This window comes from Gopherus evgoodei, chromosome 5 (genome assembly GCF_007399415.2).
Source record: "Gopherus evgoodei ecotype Sinaloan lineage chromosome 5, rGopEvg1_v1.p, whole genome shotgun sequence".
Lineage (NCBI taxonomy): Eukaryota > Metazoa > Chordata > Testudines > Testudinidae > Gopherus > Gopherus evgoodei.
The window spans coordinates 145,118,618-145,145,612 of NC_044326.1; the positions used below are offsets into that span (position 1 = coordinate 145,118,618).

A 26,995-nucleotide genomic window follows, 5' to 3' on the forward strand; every position below is an offset into this window, starting at 1 on the left:
GGTTACCACAGGAGGTGGTGGAATCTCCATCTTTAGAAATTTTTAAGGCTCAACTTGACAAAGCCCTGGCTGGAATGATTTAGTTGGTCTTGGTGCTGCTTTGATGACCTACTCAGGTCTCTTCCAACCCTAATCTTCTATGATTGTACGAACTCTGAGACTGGTTATTTTATTTCACTGGTGTTGAAAATGATAAATTCATTACAGCCACATCTTATAATTACTGCTAAACAGGTTAATCTGATTAGGGTCTTAATTCAGGAAAAATTTTAAGCACATATTCTTCCTATTCAGTAAGGCTGGTAAGCATGTTTCACTTTAAGCACAAGCTTAAATTGTATTGATGTAACTGAAATTCAGACACAGAGTTACAGTTAAGCAAATGCTTAAGTGCTTTTCTGAATACAGATGGATCACTGACTCATGAGCTAGATGCAGTGAAGAGCAATTGTGTAGTGGTGACATTCTAGAGAAATTAAACACAGATATGGCGATGATCATCCATAGTGATCTCCCATGACTCTGAAAACTTTTGGTGTTTACAACTGTTTTGACACTGGATAAATTAATAAATATTTTATATAAAATATTTATAAACTCCCTGTATTATTTATTAACAGAATTCAAAAGAATCAGGCTGCTCTTTTGATTTAAATGGAACCTAAGCATCTACTTCAGTGCTTAGTTAAAAAGGGATAATCTGCTGAACTGGAGCCTTATGTATGTCTATGCTGCCGTGCAATGTGTGACTGCACCACACTTGGTTTACATGGAAAAAGGGTGAATCTCAGCTGTTTTCAGTGGTACCTGATGACAGAACAAGGAGCAATGGTCTCAAGTTGCAGTGGAGGAGGTTTAGGTTGGACATTAGGAAAAAAAATCGCTAAGAAGGTGGTGAAGCACTGGAATGGGTTACCTAGGGAGGTGGTTGAATCTTCTTCCTTAGAGGTTTTTAAGGTTAGGCTTGACAAAGCCCTGGCTGGGATGATTTAGTTGGGGATTGGTCCTGCTTTGAGCAGAGGTTGGACTAGATACCTCCTGAGGTCTTGTCCAAACCTAATATTCTATGATTCTATGATTCTACCCACAGTAGCACAGCGAAAATAACATGGTAGACATGGCAGCATGGGTTAGCGCAGGATGGCAATGCGAGAACCTATCCAGCATCTTCAGAGTCTTTATACAAACCAAGCTGAAGCCCATAGTACCACATTTGCAATGCTATTTTTAGCTCTGCTTATGTAGGTAAAGCTAACATAGGTATTACCTGTGATGCAATTATACTTGAGGTTGCAGTGTAGAGGTATCCTTAGTTAACATTCACCTTCTATAGTAATTCCAAGTTAAATGGGCTTAGTAGAGCATTCACAGAACAGACCTGAACAGACAACTCCTGCATCTTCGTTGTGCCTGCAGTTATGCAAACCCCATCCTCCAGATGGACATTCCCAGAGACTGGATTCATTCCCAGAGCAGTTTACATCATCCAGCCAGATCTGCCCAGATCCTTCCCCAGAATGTGCAGAGATAGTTGCACTGATGGCGTGTCCACATCCCAGTTCTCTACAAATAACACTGGAGTCTGACAGGTCCCAGGAATCATCACAGATTGTCCCCCAGGTGCCATTGTAATAAATCTCCACTCTTCCGGCACAACAATCTGACCCATTCACCAATCTGATCTGCCTGTTTCCTGTAGGGATACATTGCAGTTGTTAACATGTCATATTCCTATTGAAAAAAGCAGGTTCGTGAGATTCCAGCAATAAAAACACATGAACAAATGATACTGTCTTACTCAGCAATTCTGGACTGTGCTGTTTCCGATGTGGAGATTTTGAAAGTTGTCAAATGGTCTTATCTCCTATGAACTTTATACTTAACCCGAACAGAGCGTACTCCTTATTCAGACTTAGAGGGTTAAAGTGAGTCTGAATGTTTGCAATGGTATGAGTTCTGTGACAAGGTTTTAGGGTTTTTGCACAACAAAAAATCATGCTCTTTGTCATTCTTAGCAGCCTGTTTTTTCCCTTCTATTTGCTTTTTCATATTTTCTCTGGGAGCCTGATGTCAATTCTACTGAAGTAGAGGGGAGTGTTTCCGCTGAGTTCACTGGGCTTTGGATCAGTGTAGTGCACTAAGGGCTTACCAATAGTCAACTCATAGTTTAAAACTATTATTACATGGCGTCAAACAATGTTTCACGTAAAATAAAGATTAGGTGATTTTTTTTACAGTTTTGCATCACAAATGAAGTCATAGAATGTCATGTCTTCTTATGTTTTTAAACTAAAATTGACTTTTGAATTTTTGTCTTGACAAAAATCTAGCTTTGGGTTGTAAACTTTTTGCATCTTGGCACTTAATGTTCCACAGATCATCCAGGATCCTGACTGACATACCACAAAGGGGAATCTCATCTTACTCCACACACCAATTACGTTCATTAAAAGTTTCAGCTATTCAGAGACAGTGTCCTATGTTTAGAGCCCTGCACAGATGCAAAGTTTGGATCTACATCGATCCACTATCCATGTGGATATAAGACGTATATCTGTGGATTTGCAGGGCTCTTCTTATGCTCTGGAGTGGAAACAGTATAGGTCTGATTCCTGTAAGACCTTTAAAATATGCTCAAGTCTCAATGACTTCAGTGGGATTGAAGTGCTTTTCTGAATAGGGGTCTAGAACTATCTACTGTATATTAGATTGATATAGTCTATGCATATGAATTACCGTGGTAAGTTACCAATCAGAAGGGTTAGTACCCAATTTGCGAACATGAGACAAGGACCTGCTTGTGTCTCAAGGTTTCCATTTATATCCACATGTGGACAAATGAGACTTCAATCCAGATAAATGGCACCCGTGGATTCTGAAGGAAGTGAAGTGTGAAACAGTGAAATTAATGACAACTTTATGCCCAATCCTTGAACAGCAACTGTTCTCAAAGCATAGAAAGTGGTTATTGTGGTGCCTATTTTGTAAAGAAAGAGAAAAAGAAAATAAAAAGGCAACAAGGATGCTGTGCCAAACTTGAAGATAAAACCTCAGTTGCGCCCCCAATGTGGCTGCTGCTTTTGCTCCTTTTACAGCTGGATTTAGAATCTAGACCACTGTTCCTCTCCCTGTGCCCAGAGGTCCTCCTGTGCCGGAAGGCAGGGTCACACACTGAAGGGCAGGTGTCATTAATTCTTCACTTACCTGAACAAATCACACTGGCATCATTAGCATGTGGGCACTGAGGTGCCTCCAACGTGGTAACAGGGCTGTGACCCAAGTATGGGTCAGAACTCTTATAGTGAAGTGAGTCTGTCCACTCAGAGCCATTTCCTTCCCGAAAGTATCCTTCGCCCGGAGCCAATATGGCGAATCCACATTCAAGCTGATTGCAAAGGACGTTGGCGATGGATAAGTCCCAATGTGAGTCACACAGGGCTCCCCAGGCACCATGCACCTGGATCTCCACTCTCCCTGAGCACTGTGTGCTGCCGTTCACCAACCGGAACCCTGGGTACCCTGGGGAGAAGGAGAAGGGTTTAGAGAGGGACCCTTTGAGCTATTTATTATCAAGTATTATGAGGGAATTTTATTCTTTTATAACATCAAAATGTTTCTGTTTCTGTGTTTTAGAACAAATTTATACTAGCCCAGTGATCCAGGTTCCATTCATAGTAAGGACATTTTATTAGTATATTTATTAATGTAGTCCAGAATACTTTCCATAATTGTTTAATCTGATCTAGGATTTAGGGAGTTTCTTTGTAACATCACTGTGCAGCACAGTTTGTGTTCCAAGTTTGCAGTTTATACACCTGGGCAACCATATGGCCTGTTTCCAGTGTCCTAAACAAACAAACACCTTTGCAATCACTATTCAACATTGGTGAGGCCTCATCTGGAGTACTGTGTCCAGTTTTGGGCCCCACAGTACAAGGAGGATGTCGAAAAATTGGAAAGAGTCCAGCAGAGGGCAACAAAAATGATTAGGGGGCTGGAGCACATGACTTATGAGGAGAGACTGAGGGAACTGGGCTTGTTTAGTGTGCGGAAGAGAAGAGTAAGGGGGGATTTGATAGCAGTCTTCAATTACCTGAAAGGGGGTTCCAAAGAGGATGGATCTAGACTGTTCTCAGTGGTACCAGGTGACAGAACAAGGAGCAATAGTCTCAAGTTGCAGCGGGGGAGGTTTAGGTTGGATATTAGGAAAAACTTTTTCACTAGGAGGGTGGTGAAGCACTGGAATGGGTTCTCTAGGGAGGTGATGGAATCTCCTTCCTTAGAGGTTTTTAAGGCCCAGCTTGACAAAGCCCTGGCTGGGACGATTTAGTTGGGGATTGGTCCTGCTTTGAGCAGGGGGTTGTACTAGATACCTCCTGAGATCCCTTCCAACCCTGATATTCTATGATCTATGACTCCAGCTGAGTCCTGTCTTTTTTTCTACTTCAAGGGATACAGCACACAGTAGACTAGAATATGTCACTGGTATTTTAGAGTCATCCTTGTGAAGTCTTACGTGAGCATATGATGCTGACAACGTTAGCAGGACCACATGTCTGATTCACATGTGATGTTCTGGGACAATACACAAGGTGGGATTCATTCCCTACACACTGGAATGTTTCATTCCAGACTGTTCCATTTCCTTCTCCAAACTGAGCTCCTCCCAGGATAGATATGGCTGTTCCACAGTTTAGCTGGTTGCAGATAACGATGGCAGTATTGAGACTGAAGTGGGAATCACAGACTGTAGACCATGTTTCTTCTCCATGTCTTACTTCAACACGTCCTGAGCAGATGCTGTCCCCTCCAGCAAGTCGGGGTGTAATATGACCTAGATATATTGAGTGAGAATATTAGAACAATGTGCAATATGTATTATAATATTAATTTCAATGCCACTAGCTTTGGAGTAATATGCAATTCAGCATAAATAAAGGAATAAAATTTTGTCCTGTGCAATCTAAGGATATAGCTATATCATTAAAATGTACGCATTGAATCTATTATCATAATTAACATTATATTAAATCACAATCTGCTATTGCCATTTAGAAAATCAATATTTTAAAAATATTGTGTAACTATTACTTATTCACTGAGTGCTCCAAAGCATGCTAGACCTCATGCACTCGCATAAAAATTAGTTTCTAGCCCTCGTTGCTTCCAATTTAAAATATAGACAAAAACACAATGAATGGTACTGAAAAACATGAGGAGGAGAATAGGGAAAGAGGAGAAAAATCATTATTAATAGATGACTATAAGGATTTTTAAAAGTTGTTACATTCTGCTAAGTCTTGCATATGTATTGACACACTCTCTACGTAAACAAAGATAAAAATGGATACATACATTATGCAGAATTTACACATACATTGCATCTGCAAGTGGTAATGCCTGTAGTTAAGATTTCCTGCCACTTCCCATTGTAAAATCCAGTTTTACATTGTTTGGCAACGTTACCAAACTTCAACAATTTGCACTGAAATTGTCCATGACAAGTGTATGCCTTTTTTTGTTTTGTTTTTGTTTTTAAAGACAGTTGAGCTGTTTACAAGAATAAGATAAGTTGTTTTTCCCAAGTGATGAATTGCTTATAAAATTTTATTGAGAAGCTCTCGTCCTTCCTTACATTGGAGCAGGGACTTGCAATTTGGAAGGAAGGTCACTCTGGCGTCAGGGATGTGACTTCTGTTTTTTCTCATTAAAACCTGCACAAATCCGGCCAAGTTAGGTGCCTTTGAATAACTGCAATTCACGCATGCTCTGTGGAGACCTGTTAGAGTTCAGTTGCTAAATTCTCTGAAGATTCCATACTGAACATACTCCAGCCCCTCAGAGCTCCTATATGTGACCAGACTGTGCATCCCGGGGTTGCAGGGGCTTATGGGATTTTCCCTTCAATTGCTGTTCCAGGCTGAGGTGGTCTAAGCACCAGAGCTGGGAGAGAGATGTCTCCCTTCTTTCCCCCTGCTAACTCCCAAGCAGCAAGAAGGGGAAAGCAGCTTAACTCAGAATACAGAGGATGAGTAATGTGGAGGTAGGCCTGAGGAGAGCGTAAGGAGAAGCAGAGGGAGAAGGAGATAGTACCCAGAAGTTGGGGTGGGAAGCAATGGGAGACAGGGACTGGTGGTAGTGGTGGGAAGTGATTTCAATGGAAGTTTGGTCCCTAGGCACTTCTGAAAATTCCAATAGGTGCCTGTCTTCTTCTTTAGGGACTCCAACACCTTTAAAATCTTGCCCTGTGTCTAGTAGCTCTAACTCCCTGATATGCACAGCCAGCCTCCTCCCCATGTCTGTCCCTGCCCCTCACCGCTGAGCATTCCAGTCGGGACTCAGGACCTTGTGGGAAGGGGCAAATGGGAGAAGAAACGTGTGGAAGGGAGAGAGGGTCAGGGGTAGCTTAGGAGACCAAGATAAGTGGGGAGGGACAAGGGAACACTGGGGTTAGCGGAGTGAGGGGTGATGCTGCAGAGGTGGAAATAGAGGGACTTTAAAAGGGAAAGGGAATGTCAGCAGGAGGAGATGGGGACCCCAGAAGTAGGAAGCCCATTGAAGGGATGATGTGATACAGGTGCCCAGAAGAGGGAGAGCAGCCAGCTCCTGTATTCTGCTTTTTTATCTCCACCACTATCCTATGCTGAGTAAGGGATGTGATTATTGCTCTAGAGAGTGGGAAGTGGAGGAGAGAGAGGAACCAACCAGGGCACCCCTAGAACTTCCCCACGGCATGCACGGTCACTCCCTGTGGAGCCAGGCCCACTGCAGTTGCTAGCCCCATCACTTCACCCATTGAACGCTTGGCTCCCACCTTCTAACCTGGCCCATCCAGGTGCAGTGTCACCCCCTATCTCTGAGAAGGGGCATAGGCAGTTGGATGCTGGTTGTGGCTGGGCAGGCCCTAGGGAGGTGGTTCTAGTGCAGGACCTGCCCAATAGCAATGATGAGGAGGAGCAATGCTGGCCAGCCCACTGCCCAGAGTGCCCACTCAGGTCTGGCCCTGCTGCCCCCGCCAGGATGGAAGGCTAACGGGGCCAAACCTGAGTGGGGCAGCCTGACTGCTTTTCCTCACTGTTGCCAATGTTACACACTAGCCATAACATGTATACACCTGTGGGAGCCTCTTCCACCAGCTGCCTCCTCCCTCCCTGTAACTCTCCTAAGTGCCTGCATCACTCTTCCTGCCCCTGCCCTAGATCTGCAGGGGAGCAGAGAACAGCCACAAGCGGCATGTCTCCTGGGCAGACAGAGCAGAACCAGCAACAGCCAATGCTCAGGACAGCAAACTGTCCAACAAAGAGGCCTCAGGCACCTGCACCACTGCCCTGGATCTCCTGGTGGGCTATGATTCCCCTCTGCCACTGACTGGAATTAAGAAAATGAACTGTAAAATTGCTGTAAAATGGGAGACATATAAAAATTGAAACACAGCTGGAATAGTGAAAATCGTTTACAAGTGACTGAGGATATGAATTACACAAATGTCTCCCCAGTGTCCAGTAAGGTTAATAAGAATTACAAGTTTCTATTTTTATTTCTCATTAGGGTTAGAGGAATGTGACACTCTAGATTAATTCCCTTTTCTTTCAGGAGGATTTTACCTTTAAGGCTGGATTTCTTACCTGAACAGGTGACTCCAGCAGGTTTATGATGATCACAGCTATGCACACCCCATCCTCTGTGTTTGCACTCCAAGAGAGATGACTCAGTACCATCACAGGCAACTTCATCCAGCCAAATTGGCCCAGAACTGGACCCAAAATGAGCTTGATCATGGACACTAACAGCAGATCCACATCCCAACTGCCTACAAACAACTTCAGCATCTTCCATTTCCCAGACACCATCACACACCATCCCCCACTGATCCTTGTGTTTAACCTCCACTTTCCCAGCACAGGGGCTGCCTCCATCCACCAGCCTCAGCTCCTCAGTAGCTCCTTCAAAAAGAGACATATTGAGGGGTTACTGGAGAGAGCATTGAGCCACATAACCACCATTATTATTCATCTGAGAGAGAGAGAGAGAGAGATGCAAAGTAAATTCCAGAATTAAAGTTCCCCATGTATCCTTAATTTGTTTCCCTTGGGCATATGCATTATGATACACTCTTTAAATTACATGAGTATTATTTACACAGGACCATGGCTCCTTACTTAGGCCTTGCATGATCTTGGAGAGAGGATCTCTTTGATTTTGATCTCTTTGAATAACAAATATTTGAAGAAAATGAAACTGGGTAAAGAAGGGGACTGATTCTTTTATTGTCGTGACAAATGTTTTGGTATTTTTTGTTTGAAACAATTGAATACCAACCCAGTGATCTGAGCTCCCTGCAGTAAAGACATTTTATTGTTACACCATGAGTCTAGAACAACCATCTCTGGTATTTTAGTCATCACTTTAATTCTTACCTGAGCACACAATGCTGACATCATTTGCATGTGAGCATGTCTCATTCAAATGTGAGACCCTGGGACAATAGAAGAGTTGTGACTCATTCCCTGCACACTGAAGTTTTTCATTCCAGATTGGCCCATCTCCTTGTTTAAAGTGAGCTCCTCCCAGGATCGATACCGCTGCTCCACAGTTTAATTCACTACAGATAACCCTGGCAGCTTTGAGATCGAAGTCAGCATCACAGACTGTAACCCATGTTTCTCCATGTTCTATCTCAACGCGTCCTGAGCAGATACTCTCCCCTCCAATCAGCCGGGACTTAATATGGCCTAGAGAATCAATAAAGCCAGCGAGTGAGACACTGACATTCTGCAGCATCTTATACACCTTGATCTGGAGAAATATTACTTTCAAATATTTTCACTGGAAACCATAAGACAACGCAGTGAGTATGTTTCAATTATGCAGTGTCTTATATGCTTAAAATGCAGAGTTAGACAACATAATTTAAAAAACACAGTTGTTAACAGTGTTTTTAAACTAATACATTATTTTTGTTAATTACTGTTTTATTACCATCCATTCTTCACTTTGAATTCACACACAGACACTATTACACAAACATTTTTAAAGTCAGGTTATGCTTGAAACACACAGGTCAGGATTTTCAGATACAAGTACCTAAATTTTGACTTATAAATTGATATTTAGGTACCCAAATAAATGCTCTTACGTAGATGTCTTAATATGGATTTAGGAGACTAATTTTAGACACCTAAGGGCATGTGTACACTATGAAATTAGGTTGATTTTATAAAGATGATATTTAGCAACTGATTTTTATATAATGGACGGTGTGTGTCCATATTAAGCACATTATGTCGGTAGAGTGTGTTCTCAATACCTTGGCTAGTATTGACTCACGGAGTGGTGCACTATGGGTAGCCATCCCACAGTCCCTGCTGCCACTGGAATTCTGGGATAAGCTCCCAATGCCTGATGGGGCAAAAACATTGTCGTGCTTTTGGGTTCATGTCATCAGTCTCCCCTCCCTCCCTCTCTCCCTCCTTGAAAGCAACGGCAAACAATCAATTTACGCCTTTTCACTGCAAGCATGGATTCCACTCTGCTGTACACTGTTTTGCAAGCATTGCAAACACGTCGTGCATTATCCTGCACTATGTGCAAAGCCTAGTGAGGAGCTGCAGACAGATGTGTCTGAAGGCACGGGATGTGGCAACTGGCATATCATGGTGGCATTGGGCATGTTGATACAGTGGAACACCAATTCTGGGCCTGGGAAACAAGCACAGACTGGTGGGACCACACAGTACTGCAGGTCTGGGATGATGACCAGTGGCTGCGAAACTTTAGCATGCGTAAGGACACTTTCATGGAACTTTGTGGGTTGCTTTCCCCCGTCCTGAAGTGCAGGAATACCACAATGAGACCTGCTCTGACAGTTGAAAAGTGCATGGCGATAGCCTATGGAACTTGCAACACCAGACAGCTATTGGTCAGTCGAGCTATTGGTCAGTCTCAGTTCAGAGTGGGCAAATCTACTCTGGGGGCTGCTGTGATCCAAGTAGCCAGGGCAATCAATACTCTTCTGCTAAGAAGGGTAGTGACTCTGGGAAACGGGCAGGTCATAGTGGATGGTTTTGTTGCAATGGGGTCCCCTAACTGTGGTGAGGTGATAGACAGAACGCATATCCCTATCTTGGCACCAGACCACCTTGCCAAAGAGTACATAAACCACAAGGGGTACTTCTCAATGGTGCTGCAAACACTGGTGGATCACAAGGGCCGTCTCATCGACATCAACGTGGGATGGTCAGGAAAGGTGCATGACATGCGTATCTTTAGGAACTCTGGGCTGTTCGAGCAGTTGCAAGAAGGAACTTTCTTCCCAGACTGGACAATAACCGTTGGTGACATTAAAATGCCAGTAGTTATCCTTGGGGACTGTAGCGAGGCGGTGGGATACCCCAGAGCCTCGCCAAGGGACGGACCTCCCCTAACACCGACGTGGGCGGAGCCACTGGGTCCTGCACCTGCCCCTCAGAGGTCACGGCACAGATCCGGAAATATAAAAGCTGACCTGCAGAGCTCAGTTGGGAACCAGCCACCGGAGAGACCAGATGTCTGCGACCGAGCTCCCTCTGGGGAGACAGCAGAAGGCCGCAGCCGGCCTGAGCTCGCATCCGGCCAGCCGAGCCTACTCCTTGTTCGCTACCCCGAGGAGGACCGGCCAAGCCTACCCTTCGCTCGTTACCCTGAGGACTGGCCGAGCCTGTCCCTCCCCAGCTACCCCGAGGAGGAGCCAAGCCTGCCTCTTGCCAGCTACCCCGAGGAGCAGCTGAGCTTACCATCTGCTACTTACCTGGAGGAACCGATGGTGTTCAAGACAGCCAGCGATGCTACCACGATTCAGGTACCCTACGAGGGGGAGTGTGGAAGTAGCCCGGGGGCAGCCGACCCCAGTCTGGCTGCAACACTGCCAGAGCAGATGTCAGTATGTTGCGGCCAGGATCCCCACTGACAGCAGCGACTCCCCGCCGCTGCTAGGGCCCCGGGCTGGGATGCAGTGGAGTGGGAGGGCCTGCGTCCCCCCTGCCACCTACTCCTTGGGTGTCAGACTCTCCCCTTTTGCCCTGGCCTGGAGAGCCTAGGGCCTCTTGATAATTGAACTGCTGACTCAGTTTCTGCTTAAAGGCCTGAGCCTTTGACTATTTGCTTGCTGCCCCGCCCTGACCTAGGGCCTGGGCTGCTATTGAACTGCTGACTCAGCCCCTACGTAAAGGCCTGAGTCCTTGACTATTGCTTGCTGCTCCACCCTGACCTAGGGCCTGGGCTGCTCTAGAACTCTTGGCTCAGCCCCGGCTTAAAAGGCCTGAGCCCCTAACAGTGTGTTTGCTGCTCCACACTAGCGCAGAGCCTGGACTGACGGTCAGCTAGAAGAGGTGGTGGGATACCCCACAACCCCGTCGAGGGACGGGCCTCGGCCGGACACTTTTGCACGTGGCAAGCCAGGTAGGAGCTCTTGCCCAGGATGGGGAGAGTGATCCCCCACAGGAGACATGGATTTGACCAAGCTTTTCACACTCCTGACAGAGAGCCAGGAGTGACAGCAGGCGGCCCAGATGCAGCAGCAGCAGCAGCAGCAGCAACAGGCCGCCCAGCTCCAGCAGCAACAACAGCTTGTCGAGCAGTTGGGAGCCCAGCAGCAGCAGCTGATCCAGGACCTGACGGTGCAGCACCAGGAGTTCCAGCAACAATGTTTGCAGCAGCTGGTGTCAGCGCTGCCCCGCCCCATGGAGCCCCAGTCGGGGGGCACGGACAGGGCTCCCCAACTCACGTCACCCATAAGACTGTCCAGGATGGGATTGCTAGATGACCCCGAAGCCTTTTTGGTGACTTTCGAAAGAGTGGCGCACGTTGCCGCCTGGGCACCAGCCCACCAGTGGGCCACCCTCCTGGCCCCATACTTGACAGGAACGGCCCAAACTGTGTACAGGGGTTTATCCACGGAGGATGCCAGGGACTATACCCAAGGAAAGGCAGCGATTTTGGATGCCTTAGACATCAGCCCGGAAACCTTCTGGCAGCAGTTCCGGAGTCTGACTTAGAACACGGGCACCCGCCCCCGGTTGGTGGCTCAGGAGCTGAGAAACTGTGTCAGCTGTGGCTACAGCCCAACAGGCTGAACCCCGATGAACTCACTGAGCAAATCATCTTGGAGCAGTTACTCCACATCCTCCCGTTGCGGGGAAGGGCTTGGGTCCTCCGTCACCAGCCCTCAATGGTAGCAGCCACCATCACCCTCATGGAGGGCTTCCTGGCGGCGGAAATCCTGGTTAGGCCGCTTGTACGGGGCCACGCTCCAGGGATCAAGTGCCCCAGCCCCGAAAGATGGGTGAGCACCGGGGTCGAACCATGGAATCCCCCGCGGAGTCAGGAGCTCCACTATAGACGTCCCGAATGTCCCTCTCGGCAAACCCTTACACGCCCCTAGACCAGGACTGGCTGCGCCCCACGGAGTCCCCCTACAAGACAGAAGGGAGGTTTGGCCTGGCCCGGACGACTCAAAATTGAGCCCTGTTTCTCCTGTGGGAAGCATGGGCACCTCCAATGAGACTGCACTGAGATGGACTGCAGCTTTGGACACATTTGCGCAGGAGAAAACCGTGCCCGACCGCCACAGGCTGCCAAAGTCACCGTCCCCATAGTTGTCGGGGACTGCCAGACAAGGGCTCTGGTTGACTCTTGCTGTGGTCAGATGCTAGTCTGCCAAAGCCTAGGCTTCCTGGAAGACCCTTGACTGGGAACCATCCAGTTGCAGTGAATACATGGCAAAGTTTGACCTTAAGTCAGTGCCCGACTCCCACTTACCGTGGATGGAGTCACTCGAACCATGGTGGTCAGCCTGGCCCTGCGACTCACCTACCCTGTGATCTTGGGGTGTGACTGGCCAGAGCTTCCAAGTGTCCTGGGGTCGCATGCACAGGAAAGCCCCAAGGTCACCCCAGCATTGAAAGGGGACTGCTGCAAGAACCCCACAGAGGAGGCTGAAGAGGCGGGGCCTGGGAGCCAGGAAGGCGCGTCGGAAGACCCCCGACTAATGTCTGCGGATGTCCCCAAAATCGACATGGATTTCTGCCGGGACCAGAGGGAGGACCCTACTCTGGGTCAGGCATATGAGCAGCTGGCGGCGGTAGACGGTGCTCTGATTGGTCCGGCCCGGGCCAAGGTATGGCCCCATTTCAAGCTACGATGTGACTGCCTCTATCGGGTGGATCGAGATTCCTGCACCAGGGAGTCCAGACACAACTGTTGGTGCCTCGGTGCCACCGACGAGCAGTGATGAGACTTGCCCACGACGTCCCAGCGGCTGAGCACTTGGGCCAGGAAAAGACCCTTGCCCAAATTCTGTCCCAGTTTTTCTGGCTCGGGGTGCACCAGGAGGTGCGGAGCTATTGTAGCTCCTGTCCAGAGTGCCAGCTGGCCACTCCCTCATGGATGGCCCCGGCCTCTCTAATCCCCATGCCCATTATGGAAACCTCGTTTGAGCGGGTGGCAATGGATTTGGTGGGGCCCCTCCCGAGAAGCTGGGCCGGGTTTCTCTACATCCTGGTCATTGTGGACTACGCTACCCGCTTCCCACTCCGGAGCATCACCGCCAAGACCATTGCTGATGAACTCCTCAAGGTCTTTGCCCGCGTGGGCCTGCTCCGGGAGATCCTCACCGACCAGAGCACCAATTTCACCTCCCAGTTGCTGTGGCAGGTGTGTAGACTCCTCTGGATTAAGCAGCTACGCACCTCCATGTACCACCCTTGCCCTCCAGCAAGTCAAAACTATTGGCCCGGTGGCAGGGGCCATATGAGGTGATTCGGAAGTTCAGGCCGGTCACCTATGAGATTAACCAGCCAGACCGCCAGAAGCAAACCCAGTGGTATCATAGCAACCTCTTGAAGCCCTGGCGAGAAGGAGAAGGCCTCCTAATTAATCCCTGTCCACCAGAGCCTGAATTAGGACCCCGGGTTACCCTGACCGAAGACGCCATGATGTCTCAGCTCAGAGAATCACTAACTGAGGAGCAACGGAAACAGACCGGTGCCTCCTGCAGGCATTCCATGGGACATTCACCTCCCAGCCGGGCTATACGACCCTCGTATACCATACCATTCAGATGGAACCGGGGGTGGTAATCGGAGATCCAACTAGGCCCCTACCCTATTGTATGTGGCAGGTTGTCGAAGAGGAAATCCAGGCGATGCTAGAGCCGGGCATTATTGAACCATTGCAAAGTGAGTGGCACAGTCCAGTAGTCCTGGTTCCCAGACCGGACGGCACCCAGCGCTTTTGCACTGATTTCCGCCGTGTCAATTCCATCTTGATGTTTGACGTGTACCCGATGCCTCGGGTAGATAAGCTGCTGAACCATTTAGGCAAGGCCTGCTTCCTCATGACACTCGATCTAAGTGAAGAGTACTGGCAGATTTCCCTTGACCCTGCTTTGCAGGAGAAGACTGCATTTGCCACAGCCACAGGCCTCTACCAGTTCATCCAGATGCCCTTCGGTCTCCATGGTGCCCCCGCAATGTTCCAGCTGCTCATGGATCGCCCCCTTCTTCCTTATCAAGGGTACGCGGCCATGTACCTGGACGATGTCGTCATTTATAGCGATGGTTGGGAGAACCACCTGGAGCAGATAGTGGCTGTCCTGAGGTCCCGACGAGCTGCAGGATTAACCGCCAATCTGAAGAAATGCCATATCAGATGGCAGGAGACCACTTACCTGGGGTACACTATTGGAAGGGGACAAGTGAGACTGCTTGTGGGAAAGGTCCAAGCCCTAGTGGCATGCCCACCTCCCACTACGAAGCTTCATGTCTGCCAATTCCTCGGACTTGTGGGCTACTACCGGAGATTCATCTCCGACTTCACCTCCATCGCAGCCCCTTTAAGAGGACTCTTGACCAAAACCAGTCCCAGATGGATGGAGTGGACCCCGAAGTGTGACCCTGACTTCCGGGCCCTCAAAGACTGTCTCTGCTGTGAACCTGTCCTGTACAGCCCCGATTTTACCCCAGGGTTCATCCTCCAAACAGATGCCTCGGAGGTCGGACTAGGGTTGGTCCTGTCTCAGGAGGTGGATGGAGAGGAACAACCAGTTATATACCTCAGTCGGAAATTATTTCCATGAGAACGGCACTACGCTGTAATCGAGAAGGAGGCCTTGGCAGTAAAATGGGCCTGTGACGCCCTGCATTATTACATCCTGGGGGCCCCCTTCATACTAGTCACCGACCACGCTGCACTTTGCTGGTTGGCCTGAATGAGAAGTAATAATATGCGGCTAATGCGGTGGTACCTGGTACTACAGCCCTCTGCTTTTACCGTACACCATAGGGACGGTAAGGACCATGCTAAAGCGGATTTCTTGTCCCTCCTGGCAGAGTTGGACAGGTCTGGCCCCGATGGATGGGAGCCAGCCTTGAGGGGGAGTGTGTGTAGCGAGGCGGTGGGATACCCCACAGTCCCGCTGAGGGACGGGCCACCCCTAAGACCAACGTGGGCGGAGTCACTGGGTCCTGTGCCCACCCCTCAGAGGTCACGGCGCAGACCCAGAAGTATAAAAGTTCACTCACATAGCTCAGTGGAGAACCAGCTGCCGGAGAGACCAGACATCTGCTACCAAGCTCCCTCTGGGGAGATAGCAGAAGGCCGCAGCCAGCCTGAGGTCGCAGGGGGCCAGCCGAGCCTGCCCTTCGCTCACCACCCCGTGGAGGACTGGACGAGCCTACCCCACTCCAGATACCCCGAGGACTGGCTGAGCCTGCCCCTCCCCAGCTACCCCGAGGAGCAGCTGAACCTACCGTCCGCTACTTACCTGGAGGAACCGATGGTGTTCGAGACCACCGGCAACGCTACCACGACTCAGGTACCCTACGAGCGGGAGTGTGGAAGTAGCCCGGAGGCAGCCGACCCCAGTCTGGCTGCAGCACTGCCAGAGCCAATGTCAGTGTGTTGCAGCCAGGATCCCCACTGAGAGCAGCAAGTTTCTGCCGCTGCTAGGGCCTCAGGTTGGGACGCAGTGGAGTGGGAAGGCCTGCATCCCCTCTGCCACCCACACCTTGGGGTGGCAGACTCCCCCTTTTCCCTGGCCTGGAGAGGTTCCTGATATTGGAAATATTGACTCAATCCCTGCTTAAAGGCCTGAGCCTTTGACTATTTGCTTGCTGCCCAGCCCTGTCCTAAGGCCTGGGCTATTATTGAACTACTGACTCAACCCCTGCCTAAGGGCCTGAGTCCCACACTGTTTGGGCCCCACCCTGACTTAGGGCCTGGGCTGCTCTAGAACTCTTGGCTCAGCCCCAGCTTAAAGGGCCTGAGCCCCTAACCGTGTGTTTGCTGTCCCCCACTAGCACAGAGCCTGGACTGACAGCGAGCTAGAAGAGGCAGTGAGATACCCCACAGCCCCGCCGAGGGATGGGCCTCGGCCGGACACCTTTACAGGGACCCAGCCTACCCCTTAATGCCATGGCTCATGAAGCCATACACAGGCAGCCTGGACTCCTAGACTCATAGACTTCAAGGTCAGAAGGAACCATTATGATCTTCTAGTCTGACCTTCTGCACAATGCAGGCCATAGAATCTCACCCACCCACTCCTGTAACAAACCCCTAACCTATATCTGAGTTATTGAAGTCCTCAGATTGTGATTTGAAGACCTCAAGCTGCAAAGAATCCTCCAGCAAGAGACCTGTGCCCCATACTGGAGAGGAAGATGAAAAACCTCCATGGCCTCTGCCAATCTGCCCTGCAGGAAAATTCCTTCCCGACCTCAAATATGGCGATCAGTTAAACCCTGAGCATGTGGGCAAGACTCACCAGCCAGCACTCACGAAAGAATTCCCTGTAGTAACTCAGATCCCAACCTACCTAACATCCCATCACAGACCACTGAGCATATTTACCTGCTGATAATCAAAGATCAATTGCCAAAATTAATTGCCAAAATTAGGCTATCCCATCATATCATACCCTCCATAAACTTATCAAGCTTAGTCTTGAAGCCAGATATGCCTTTTGCCCCCACTACTCCCCTTGGAAGGCTGTTCCAGAACTTCACTCCTCTAATGGTTAGAAACCTTCATCTAATTTCAAGTCTAAACTTCCAAGTGTCCAGTTTATATCCATTTGTTCTTGTGTTCACATTGGTACTAAACTTAAATAATTCCTCTCCCTCCCTAATATTAATCCCTCTGATATATTTATAAAGGGCAATCACATCCCCCCTCAATCTTCTTTTGGTTAGGTTAAACAAGCCAAACTCTTTGAGTCTCCTTTCATAAGCCAGGTTTTCTATTCCTCGGATCATCCCAGTAACCCGTCTCTGAACCTGTTCCAGTTTGAATTCATCCTTCTTAAATATGAGAGACCAGAACTGCACACAGTATTCCAGATGAGGTCTCACCAGTGCCTTATATAACGGTACTAACACCTCCTTATCTTTGCTGGAAATACCTCGTCTGATGCATCCTAAAACCGCATTCGCCTTTTTAACGGCCATATCACATTGGCGGCTCATAGTCATCCTGTGATCAACCAATACTATGAGGTCCTTCTCCTCCTCTGTTACTTCCAACTGATGCATCCCCAATTTATAACTAAAATTCTTGTTATTAATCCCTAAATGCATGACCTTGCACTTTGCACTATTAAATTTCATCCTATTACTATTACTCCAGTTTACAAAGTCATCCAGATCTTCCTGTATGATATCCTGGTCCTTCTCTTTATTAGCAATCCCCTCCAGCTTTGTGTCATCCGCAAACTTTATTAGCACATTCCCACTTTTTATGCCAAGGTCAGTAATAAAAAGATTAAATAAGATTGGCCCCAAAACTGATAGTAACCTTCTTCCAGCCTGACAGTTCACCTTTCAGTATGACCTGTTGTAGTCTCCCCTTTAACAAGTTCCTTATCCACCTTTCAATTTTCATATTGATCCCCATCTTTTCCAATTTAACTAATGATTCCCCATGTGGAACCATATCAAATGCCTTACTGAAATCGAGGTAAATTAGATCCACTGCATTTCCTTTGTCTAAAAAATCTGTTACCTTCTCAAAGAAGGAGATCAGGTTGGTTTGGCACACTCTACCTTTTGTAAAACCATGTTGTATTTGTCCCAATTACCATTGACCTCAATGTCTTTGACTACTTTCTCCTTCAAAATGTTTTTCAAGACCTTGCATACAACAGATGTCAAACTAACAGGCCTATAGTTACTCGGATCACGTTTTTTCCCTTTCTTAAAAACAGGAACTATGTTAGCAATTCTCCAGTCGTACGGTACAACCCCTGAGTTTACCTATTCATTAAAAATTCTTGCTAATGGGCTTGCAATTTCATGTGCCAGTTCCTTTAATATTCTTGGATGAAGATTATCTGGGCTCTCTGATTTTGTCCCATTAAGCTGTTTGAGTTTGGCTTCTACCTCGGATGTGGTAATATCTACCTTCATATTCTCATTCCCATTTGTCATCCTGCCATTATCCCTAAGCTCCTCATTAGCCTTATTAAAGACTGAGGCAAAGTATTTATTTAGATATTGGGCCATGCCTAGATTATCTTTAACCTCCATTCCATCCTCAGAGTTTAGCGGTCCCACTTCTTTCTTTGTTTTCTTCTTATTTTTATGGCTATAGAACCTTTTACTATTGGTTTTAATTCCCTTTGCAAGGTCCAACTCTACATGGCTTTTAGCCTTTCTCACTTCATCCCTACATGTTCTGACCTCAATAAGGTAGCTTTCCTTGCCAATCCCGCCTATCTTCCACTCCTTATAGGCTTTCTGCTTTTTCTTAATCACCTCTCTGAGATGCTTGCTCATCTAGCTTGGTCTACAACTCCTGCCTATGATTTTTTCCCCCTTTCTTGGGATGCAGGCTTCTGATAGTTTCTGCAGCTTTGACTTGAAGTAATTCCAGGCCTCCTCTGCCTTTAGATCCACAAGTTCTTCAGTCCAATCCACTTCCCTAACTAATTTCCTTAATTCTTTAAAGTTAGCCCTTTTGAAATAAAAAACCCTAGTCCCAGATCTATTTTTTTTATCCTTCCATCTAGTTTGAACTGAATTAGCTCATGATCACTCGAACCAAGGTTGTCCCCTACAACCATTTCTTCTATGAGGTCCTCACTACTCAACCAAACCAAATCTAAAATGGCATCCCCTCTTGTTGGTTCTTCAACCACTTGGTGAAGGAATCAATCAGCTATCACATCCAGGAAAATCTGAGCCCTATTATTATTACTAGCACTTGTCCTCCAGTCTATATCTGGGAAGTTAAAGTCTCCCATGATCACACAATTCCCATTAGTATTTACTTCATTAAAAACATTAAAGAGGTCTCTATCCATATCCAGATCAGATCCCGGCAGTCTGTACCACACCCCAAGCACTATCTCAGGGGAGGCTCTAGTAGCTTTCTTTCCCAATGTGATTTTTGCCCAGACAGACTCTGTCTTATCCATTCCATCACTTCTTATTTCTTTACAGTTAACCTCATCATTGATATACAATGCTACTCCACCACCTTTGCCTTTATTTCTGTCTTTCCTAAACAGCACATAGCCTTCAATACCTGTACTCCAGTCATGACTACTATTCCACCATGTTTCTGTTATCCCTATAATATCCAGTTTCACTTCCTGCACCAGTAGCTCTAGTTCCTCCATTTTGTTACCTAGGCTCCTCGCATTAGTGTACAAACATCTTAATTTTTGCCATTTGGCTTCACTGACATTCTTTACCCGGTTAGGCACAGACATTCTACCACCAGTATCACCTCTTAGACTGGTATCTGCACTACCCTGCCTCCTTATGTCCATTCTTCTGCTCATGGCTGTATCCTCTCTTACTTTGTTTTCTTCCCTCTCAGTGTTGAACTCCGGCATGGAGATTACCTGGACATCTCCCAACCATCTCCCCCAAATTCCTAATTTAAAGCTCTCTTAATCAGTTGGGCGAGCCTCCATCCTAGAAGTCTATTTCCCTCCTTACTCAGGTGAAGTCCATCCCGAGTGAACAGTCCTCTGTCCATGAATGCTTCCCATAGCATGGGATGGGCCATACATCCCAAAGCCCTCCTTATAGCACCACTGCCTGAGCCATCTGTTGATCGCCATAATCTTGTCACATCTTTGTTGTGTGTAGTCAGGAGCTGTTCAGCTATAGGCTGAGCAAGTGCAGAATGGTGGTAGAATGTGCATTTGGCCTTCTAAAGGGCACAGTTTACTGTGTAGGTTAGACCTCAGTGAAAGCAATATTACCATTGCTTATTGCTGCTTGCGGTGTGCTCCATAATATCTGTGAAAGTAAGAGGAAGACGTTCTGGCAGAATGAGGGGTCAAGACAGATCGCCTGGTGGCCAGTTTTGAACAGCCAGATACCAAGGCATTAGAAGAGCACATCGAGGCACGCAGCACATCAGGGGGCTTTGAAATAGAGGGTTTTTCCGGCAATTGTGTGATATATGTGTTTGTCATTGATGCAAAGCCATTCCCTTCAGTGAATGTACTTCTCTGTAAACCAATCCCTGCTCCGACCACAGCTCATAATAAAATTCATAAAAAAACCTGAGATCACAGGCACCGCTGAATAGTAAAGGAAGCCTGGGTGTACAAAGGGTCTGATAACATGGTGGGGGAAGGAGGCAAGAACAAGGTCACATAGCATATTGTAGCCACATAAATAAATTAAAGCTACTTGCATACTAGCCCTCTGCTGCTTGAATCATTCCCTGGAGTTGAGTGGCAGGGTGCCCAGAGCCTTCCCAACCCCACATTCTCGGATGCCTGGGTGAGGAGGATACAAGACTTGGCGAGGAGGGCAGGCGGTGCATCAGTGGCTGCAGTGGGGCTCTGTAGTCCAGCTGCCTTTTCTGCATCTTCACCAGCCTCCTCATCACATCTGTTTGCTCCCCCATAAGCCTTAACATCTCGTCCTGTGTGTTGCGCTCATGCTCACTGCATGCTTTCCTGGCCTCTGACACTATACACCTGCATGCATTCAACTGTGCCCTATCAGTGCGGGAGGACTGCATGAGCTCTGCAAACATGGCATTGCAAGTGAGCTTTTTTCAACTTCTAATCTGCGATAAGCCCAGGGACGGAGTTGATGCAGGGAGCATAGACACATTTTCAGCTGCGGGGGGGGGGGGGGGGGGGCGGGAAGGGGAGAGAGCAAGGGTAGACTTTACTGAAGATATGTTGTTGAGAACACAAGGTTGACTCTTTTACAGTGAATGAAGCACTTCGCCCCAGATAGCACATCTGTTTTAGGTACAAGATCTCATTTTGCCTTTAAATTGAGCACCTACCAGTATGGTGTCACAATACACGTCTGGGCAACAGAATTTGGTTTGCAGGTGGCCATGGTAAGCAGAAGGGTAGGTGGAGTTTTCTGCTTCAGCATCGATAATGTGGGAATGGTTGCAAACTGCAGAGCCCTCCTTCCCCACAGCAACCAATGCTGCTTGTGTTTGCAGTTGAAAAGGAGGGGCTGCGGTTTTGGGGTGGATGTGCACAACATGCACTGTCGGCATGGGACCCACACACACAGCTTGGCTGTTCTCTGGGATGATCCCTTTTAGCCAAGTGCAAACAGCCCAGCAATCTGGGGTCAGAATGTGTCGGAGGTCAGCACATAGCGGGGATTATTTTTGCCTTATTAAACTTCCACTATTTTAACCAGGTGACATGAGTGATATCAGTCTCCTGAGGGTTAAGACAGCAAGATAAGGAGTCCATGATCCAGGAATGTGGCCAAAACCCAGGACCCTTTGCTGCTATGCTTTGTGCTGCAATGATTCCAGACTACTGGCCTGGCATGGTAAAGTGTCCTGCAGTGGAGGATAGAATAAGGCAGCTTTCCCCAGAAACCTTCTGCAAAGGCTTTCAGAGTACCTCCAGGAGAGTTTCATGGAGATGGCCCTGGAGGATTCCCACTCCATTCACAGACACTTAACCAGACTTTTTTATTAGCTGTACTGGCCGTGAATGCATCCCAATTGTTCAGGGCAGATCAAACATTAAACATAATCACATTTAACCCTTGTAGCGTCATTACAAATGTGCACTCACCAGAGGTGCCTCTCCACCATCAAGCTCCAGGAACGATAGGGGGTTGGTCTAGATGACCTCCTGAGGTCCCTTCCAACCCTGATATTTTATGATTCTATGATTCAAGCTGGGCCTTAAAAACCTCCCCCGATCACCACAAGTTTTCAAAGATAATGGCCAATGGCTCTGAATCACATCAACCAACTCCCTCAGCACCCTTGGATGCATTAAATCTGGCCCCATGGACTTGTACATGTCCAGCTTTTCTAAATAGTTCTTAACCTGTTCTTTCACCACTGAGAGTTGCTCACTTCCTCCCCATACTGTGTTGCCTGGTGCAGCAGTTTGGGAGCTGACCTTGCCTGTGAAGACCGAGGCAAAAAAAGCATTGATTACTTCAGCTTTTTCCACATCATCTGTCACTAGATCGCCTCCCCCATTCAGTAAGGGTCCCACACTTTCCCTGACCTTCTTCTTGTTTCTAACATACCTGTAGAAACACTTCTTGTTACCCTTCACATCCCTTGTTAGCTGCAACTCCAGTTGTGCCTTGACCTTCCTAATTAAACCCCATGCATGCCCGAGCAATGTTTTTATACTCCTCCCTAGTCATCTATCCAAATTTCCACTTCTTGTAAGCTTCCAGACCAGACTTAGGCACCTAACTCCCTTTGAGGGACAGGGGTTAAGACACAAGTCTCTCCTTAGCATCTAGTCTTGGCTAGCATAGGCAGCTTCTCACTCAATATTCTGGCTTTTGTGAACCCCATTCTGAGGCATCTGACTTTCCCCATGCATTGTACAGGGAGCCTGTGGGCCTAAAAATCAGCCTTTTTGAATTCCACTGGGTGATAAGGTGTAATACCTAAATCTCCTTAGTGACACTAACCCTCAGGCTCCTTTAGGGCCGTTTACACCCTATTTTTGAAAATGCCAAACATATCCAAAAGGCAGCTGATCTCTAGCTGCCGAAGCTTCTAATTTCAGCTGTACAAACTACTGAAAATTCTTACCATGTTGCATTAAAATAAAACAAAATGAGAAGTGGAAATGAGAGAGATTTAAAAACAAATGTACAGCTTGGAGAGGGTGATGAGTCAGAGAAAAAATCAATCTCTTGGTTAAAGAGAAGGGGGGAAAAAGATAGAAATATGGAAATTTTCCAGTTAAAAAAATGAATTTCAAACTTGCATAGAGAGACTCAAGCACTAATTTCACATAAATGCTAGTTAAGATAGTGGAGAGAAAACCGTTTTTGTAACACTGATGGGAAAGGTAATATTTACAATGCTTAAAAAAAACTCACTTTTTTCCCTCAGGTATCAGGTGAGATGCAATAGAAGGACTTAATAGAGGTGATTATAAAAGAATAATACATTTCACTGTTCATACAAAAGGCTTCATCCTGGAAGTAGCCGAGGATACAACTTTGGGCTGGATTCTCCTCCAACTGAAAGTGGTGGGAATTTTGCTATTGACTTTAATGGGACAAGGATTGAGCTCTTGAGTGTTTTAAGGAAAAATGCTCTACCTTTTGTGAAACACCTCTGCCCATTTGTCATGGGAAGGAAGGAAAATGTAATCCACTGTCCAAGAAGACTCAAGATGACATAAGCAAATAGGGTGACTAGATGAGAGGGAGAAAATATCGGGACACATAGGAAGAGGGGTCCACCGGCGGAGCAAAACAAAGCCGAATGGGGCTGGCGGAGCAGCGAGTGGGGGGCAGGGGAAAGGCGAGTGCTGCTGGTGGAGCAGTGAGGGAAAAAAAAATAAAAATGGCGAGTGCTGCCAGTGGAACGAAATATCAGGACAAATTGCCTCCCGACCAAAGATCAGTCGGGATGCGGGACAAAGACCTAAATATTGGGACAGTCCCGTTTTTATCGGGCCATCTGGTCACCCTATAAGTGAATCAGATAGCTGTGTGTGCCATTGCTTTGGAAACAATGCATTGAGAAAAGCTGTTTCTCCAGCAGGGAGCGGTAAGAGGAGCTGTGCTGTCCATCCCTGAAACACCCACATAACAGTTCAGAGAAGAATGCGCTGACAATCAAATCACCAGTACTGAGAGGAATTAACACCATTTGGCTAGGAAGAGGTCTACCTCAGAATCTCTGCCTTCTTACGAAGGGCTCCTTCATGCCAAGACTGCAATTTGCATAATTCAGAACCTTTACAAATCATGGCAGTCACACCCGGATTTCCTCATTAGCCAGTGATATAAATAACAACAGTTACAGGAGTTAATCCAGATTGCATTCATTTCTCCCTCAGGCCATTGAAATGTGATACACACATGGGCGGTGGGTGAATGGCTGGCTTGGGAAGGCAAGCCCCAGCCCCACCCCTTCTGCCCAAGTCCACATCCCTTCCACACCCACCAGAGCCCAGCCTCATTGTGGCCACTTGCCCCTGCCCTTTGCCCCAAAACCCTTCCCCGTTATGGCCCCTGCCCATGGCTAGCACCTCCCTCTCCCCCAGCAGCACCAGACAGCTGTATGGCCCCAGCTCCCCCTCAGCCCCCAGAGCAGCCGGGCAGCCACACCACAGCTCCAGCCTTTCCGGCTGGTCAGACAGCCACATGGCTCCAGCCCCTGGAGCAACCTGGCATCCATGCTGCTGCCCCAGCCTTCCCGGCCGGCCAGAGCATGGTAGGGGTCACCCCTGTTATTTTGGGAAGGCACTATACAGGGAGCCTGGGAAGGTAATGCCTTCGCTTGCCTATGTTATCCGCCGCCCATGGATTCACATCATTTTGCCTTGAGGGAGTTGGATGGCTGATTTCTTACCTGAACAGAGCACTCCAGCAGGATAAGGGCAAGATTTCAATTCCCATCCTCCATGTTTGCAGTCCCAGAGAGCTGACTCGTTACCATGACAAATAACTTCTGTGAGCCAAGTCAGTCCAGAATGTTCTCCAAAAATTAAAGCTTCAGACGTGGCAACGGCAGATCCACATCCCAGCTGTTTACAAATGACTGAATGATACTGCCGTTCCGTTTCATCATCATCACACACCATCCCCCACTGATCCTGGTGTTTAACCTCCACTCTCCCAGCACAGGGGCTGTCTCCATCCACCAGCCTCAGGACATCAGCACCTTCAGACAGACAGAGAACATGGTTGCAAGAGAGAGCACCCTTATTGTTGTCAATTATCACATCTAGCTCTGTCAATATCATGAATCAAATCCCAGAGTGGGCTTCATCTCCTCTCTCCCAGTCATATTCCTCACAATAATCAGACAACGGAAGGCAGGGGTCAGCAGCATGGTAAAAATTGAGGTCCATGGTGATTTAAAAAAAAATTGAAAGACTGAATGACAACCTCCCACACAATGTCTGCCACTAAGTACGGTAATTTTGTCAAGCATCTGTCACACAGTTTAGTGGTGCCAACCCCTGATGGAAGGTGTTGCCTTCACAAATCCCACTCATCTTCTCCTGTATCATCCAGCTGGGCTATTGCATATGAGCATAGTCACAGCCGAAAGATACACAGCAATGTTCCTGGCAGCCCTCAAGAGACCCTTCACTAGATCCAATTCCTCCAGACACCAAGTACCTTCCTTTCCCTCCAAATCACTGGAAAACATTCTCATTGGGAAGCAGCAAATCTCCCTTTTACCTGAGCACCTGCGGTTACCCACTGCATCAGCCATACCCACCAGCTGTTGAATCGCTTGCTTTGCACAGAACTCCCCAGCAAGGGGGCATTTCAGAAAAAATAAGGGGTGCAGGAGTTATGTCAGCTTTAGACCTTTCTATGGGATAGTCTATGCTGCAAAGGGTGGGTGGTGCTGGAAAACATTATGGGACTTATATGAAAAGTTGAGGGAGGCAACTGCTCCACTTGCAAATGGTGCCCCTACTCCCCAGCCTGCCTATTTCCCTTACCACTCTCCCCTAATCAGTGCCGTGCATAACCTCTCTTCCTCTTCCCCCCATCACCCATCCCTCCTGTACCCAGTCAGTGGATCCCCGCTCCTCCCTCACGCCCACTGCTGCCCCTTTCCCTCCCCAGTCATTGCCCAGAGAGTAGGATGACTATATTTTCAAAGTGAAAAGACAGACATTTGACTCAGGCTAGGAGGCTGGGAAGTTTCCCACAGGATGATTTAGTGTGGGTCAGAGAGGGGCATACAGGAAGAATTTGGCAGTTGGAGAGAGGGTTGGAGTGAGAAAAACCTGCCAAAAGCTTCCCTCCTGTAAGGCCAGACTCTCTTCCCCCAGTCTGCTCCTTTTCAGTCGCTCAGAGAGTGCAGAGTGGCCAGAGTCTGGTGCTAACTGCCCTGCTCAGAATTCTCCCAGAGACGAAGAGCTCTCAGCCGCTGTAAAGCCAGTGTACCTGGTTCCTTCACCAACTCTTGGTGCAGGGAGCACATAGGGGACTTAAAGGGACCTGCTGGAGTACAGATACACACTGCCATTTCCCAGGTGGTCTAAGTCAGAGCAGTCCCTAGGCCTACCTCATTCTTCTGTCTTCTGCTGAGGAGAGAATCTGGCCCTAATGCTTTTACTTGAGTGGTAATTAGTTCTGGAGTCACTGGCTTTGCTAATAAACAGCTCTGGGCTCACAGTGCTCCAGGGGCAAGAGATTTTGTACAATATGCATAATCTGTGAGTGAGAATAGTCCCTAATTATTGAAGTATATAAACTTTCTCCCTGGTACTCATCTACAGGAGACAGACACAACTTTAGTTTAGTTTTCTTTCTACGAGAAGACAGTTCTTACTTTTTACATCATTTGTGACTGAAAGCAAAAAAAATCATTAAAACCTATTGGACCCCAAATTACAATCCTTTAGGGTCAGTTTGTCTCAGTTCTATGTGTGAACTAAAGCAGGTACTTACCTATGGTGGAGTGAAAAGAAAGGAGAAACCAAAGCAACTGAATAGAGAGAAGTTCCTTCATTGTCACCCTGACCCGTCTTTCTCCCTCACTGCACTGG

General features: G+C 47.6%; 1 protein-coding gene across 5 annotated transcripts in view; it reads right to left on the reverse strand.

The window, feature by feature from the left end:
- Positions 1–26,977, reverse strand: part of LOC115652947 (deleted in malignant brain tumors 1 protein-like) — an 81,375-nt gene extending 54,398 nt beyond the window's left edge. For all 5 annotated transcript variants that reach the window (XM_030565596.1, XM_030565595.1, XM_030565592.1 and 2 more), the window contains exons 1-7: positions 26,898–26,977; positions 24,832–25,143; positions 8,418–8,732; positions 7,626–7,943; positions 4,517–4,834; positions 3,205–3,519; positions 1,379–1,693 (exon numbers count right to left, since the gene is read on the reverse strand). In XM_030565596.1, the coding sequence (XP_030421456.1) occupies positions 1,379–1,693; positions 3,205–3,519; positions 4,517–4,834; positions 7,626–7,943; positions 8,418–8,732; positions 24,832–25,143; positions 26,898–26,958 (1,954 nt within the window). In that variant the 5' untranslated portion in view covers positions 26,959–26,977. The remainder of the gene's footprint in view (positions 1–1,378; positions 1,694–3,204; positions 3,520–4,516; positions 4,835–7,625; positions 7,944–8,417; positions 8,733–24,831; positions 25,144–26,897) is intronic.
- Between the last annotated feature and the right edge of the window lie 18 nt (positions 26,978–26,995).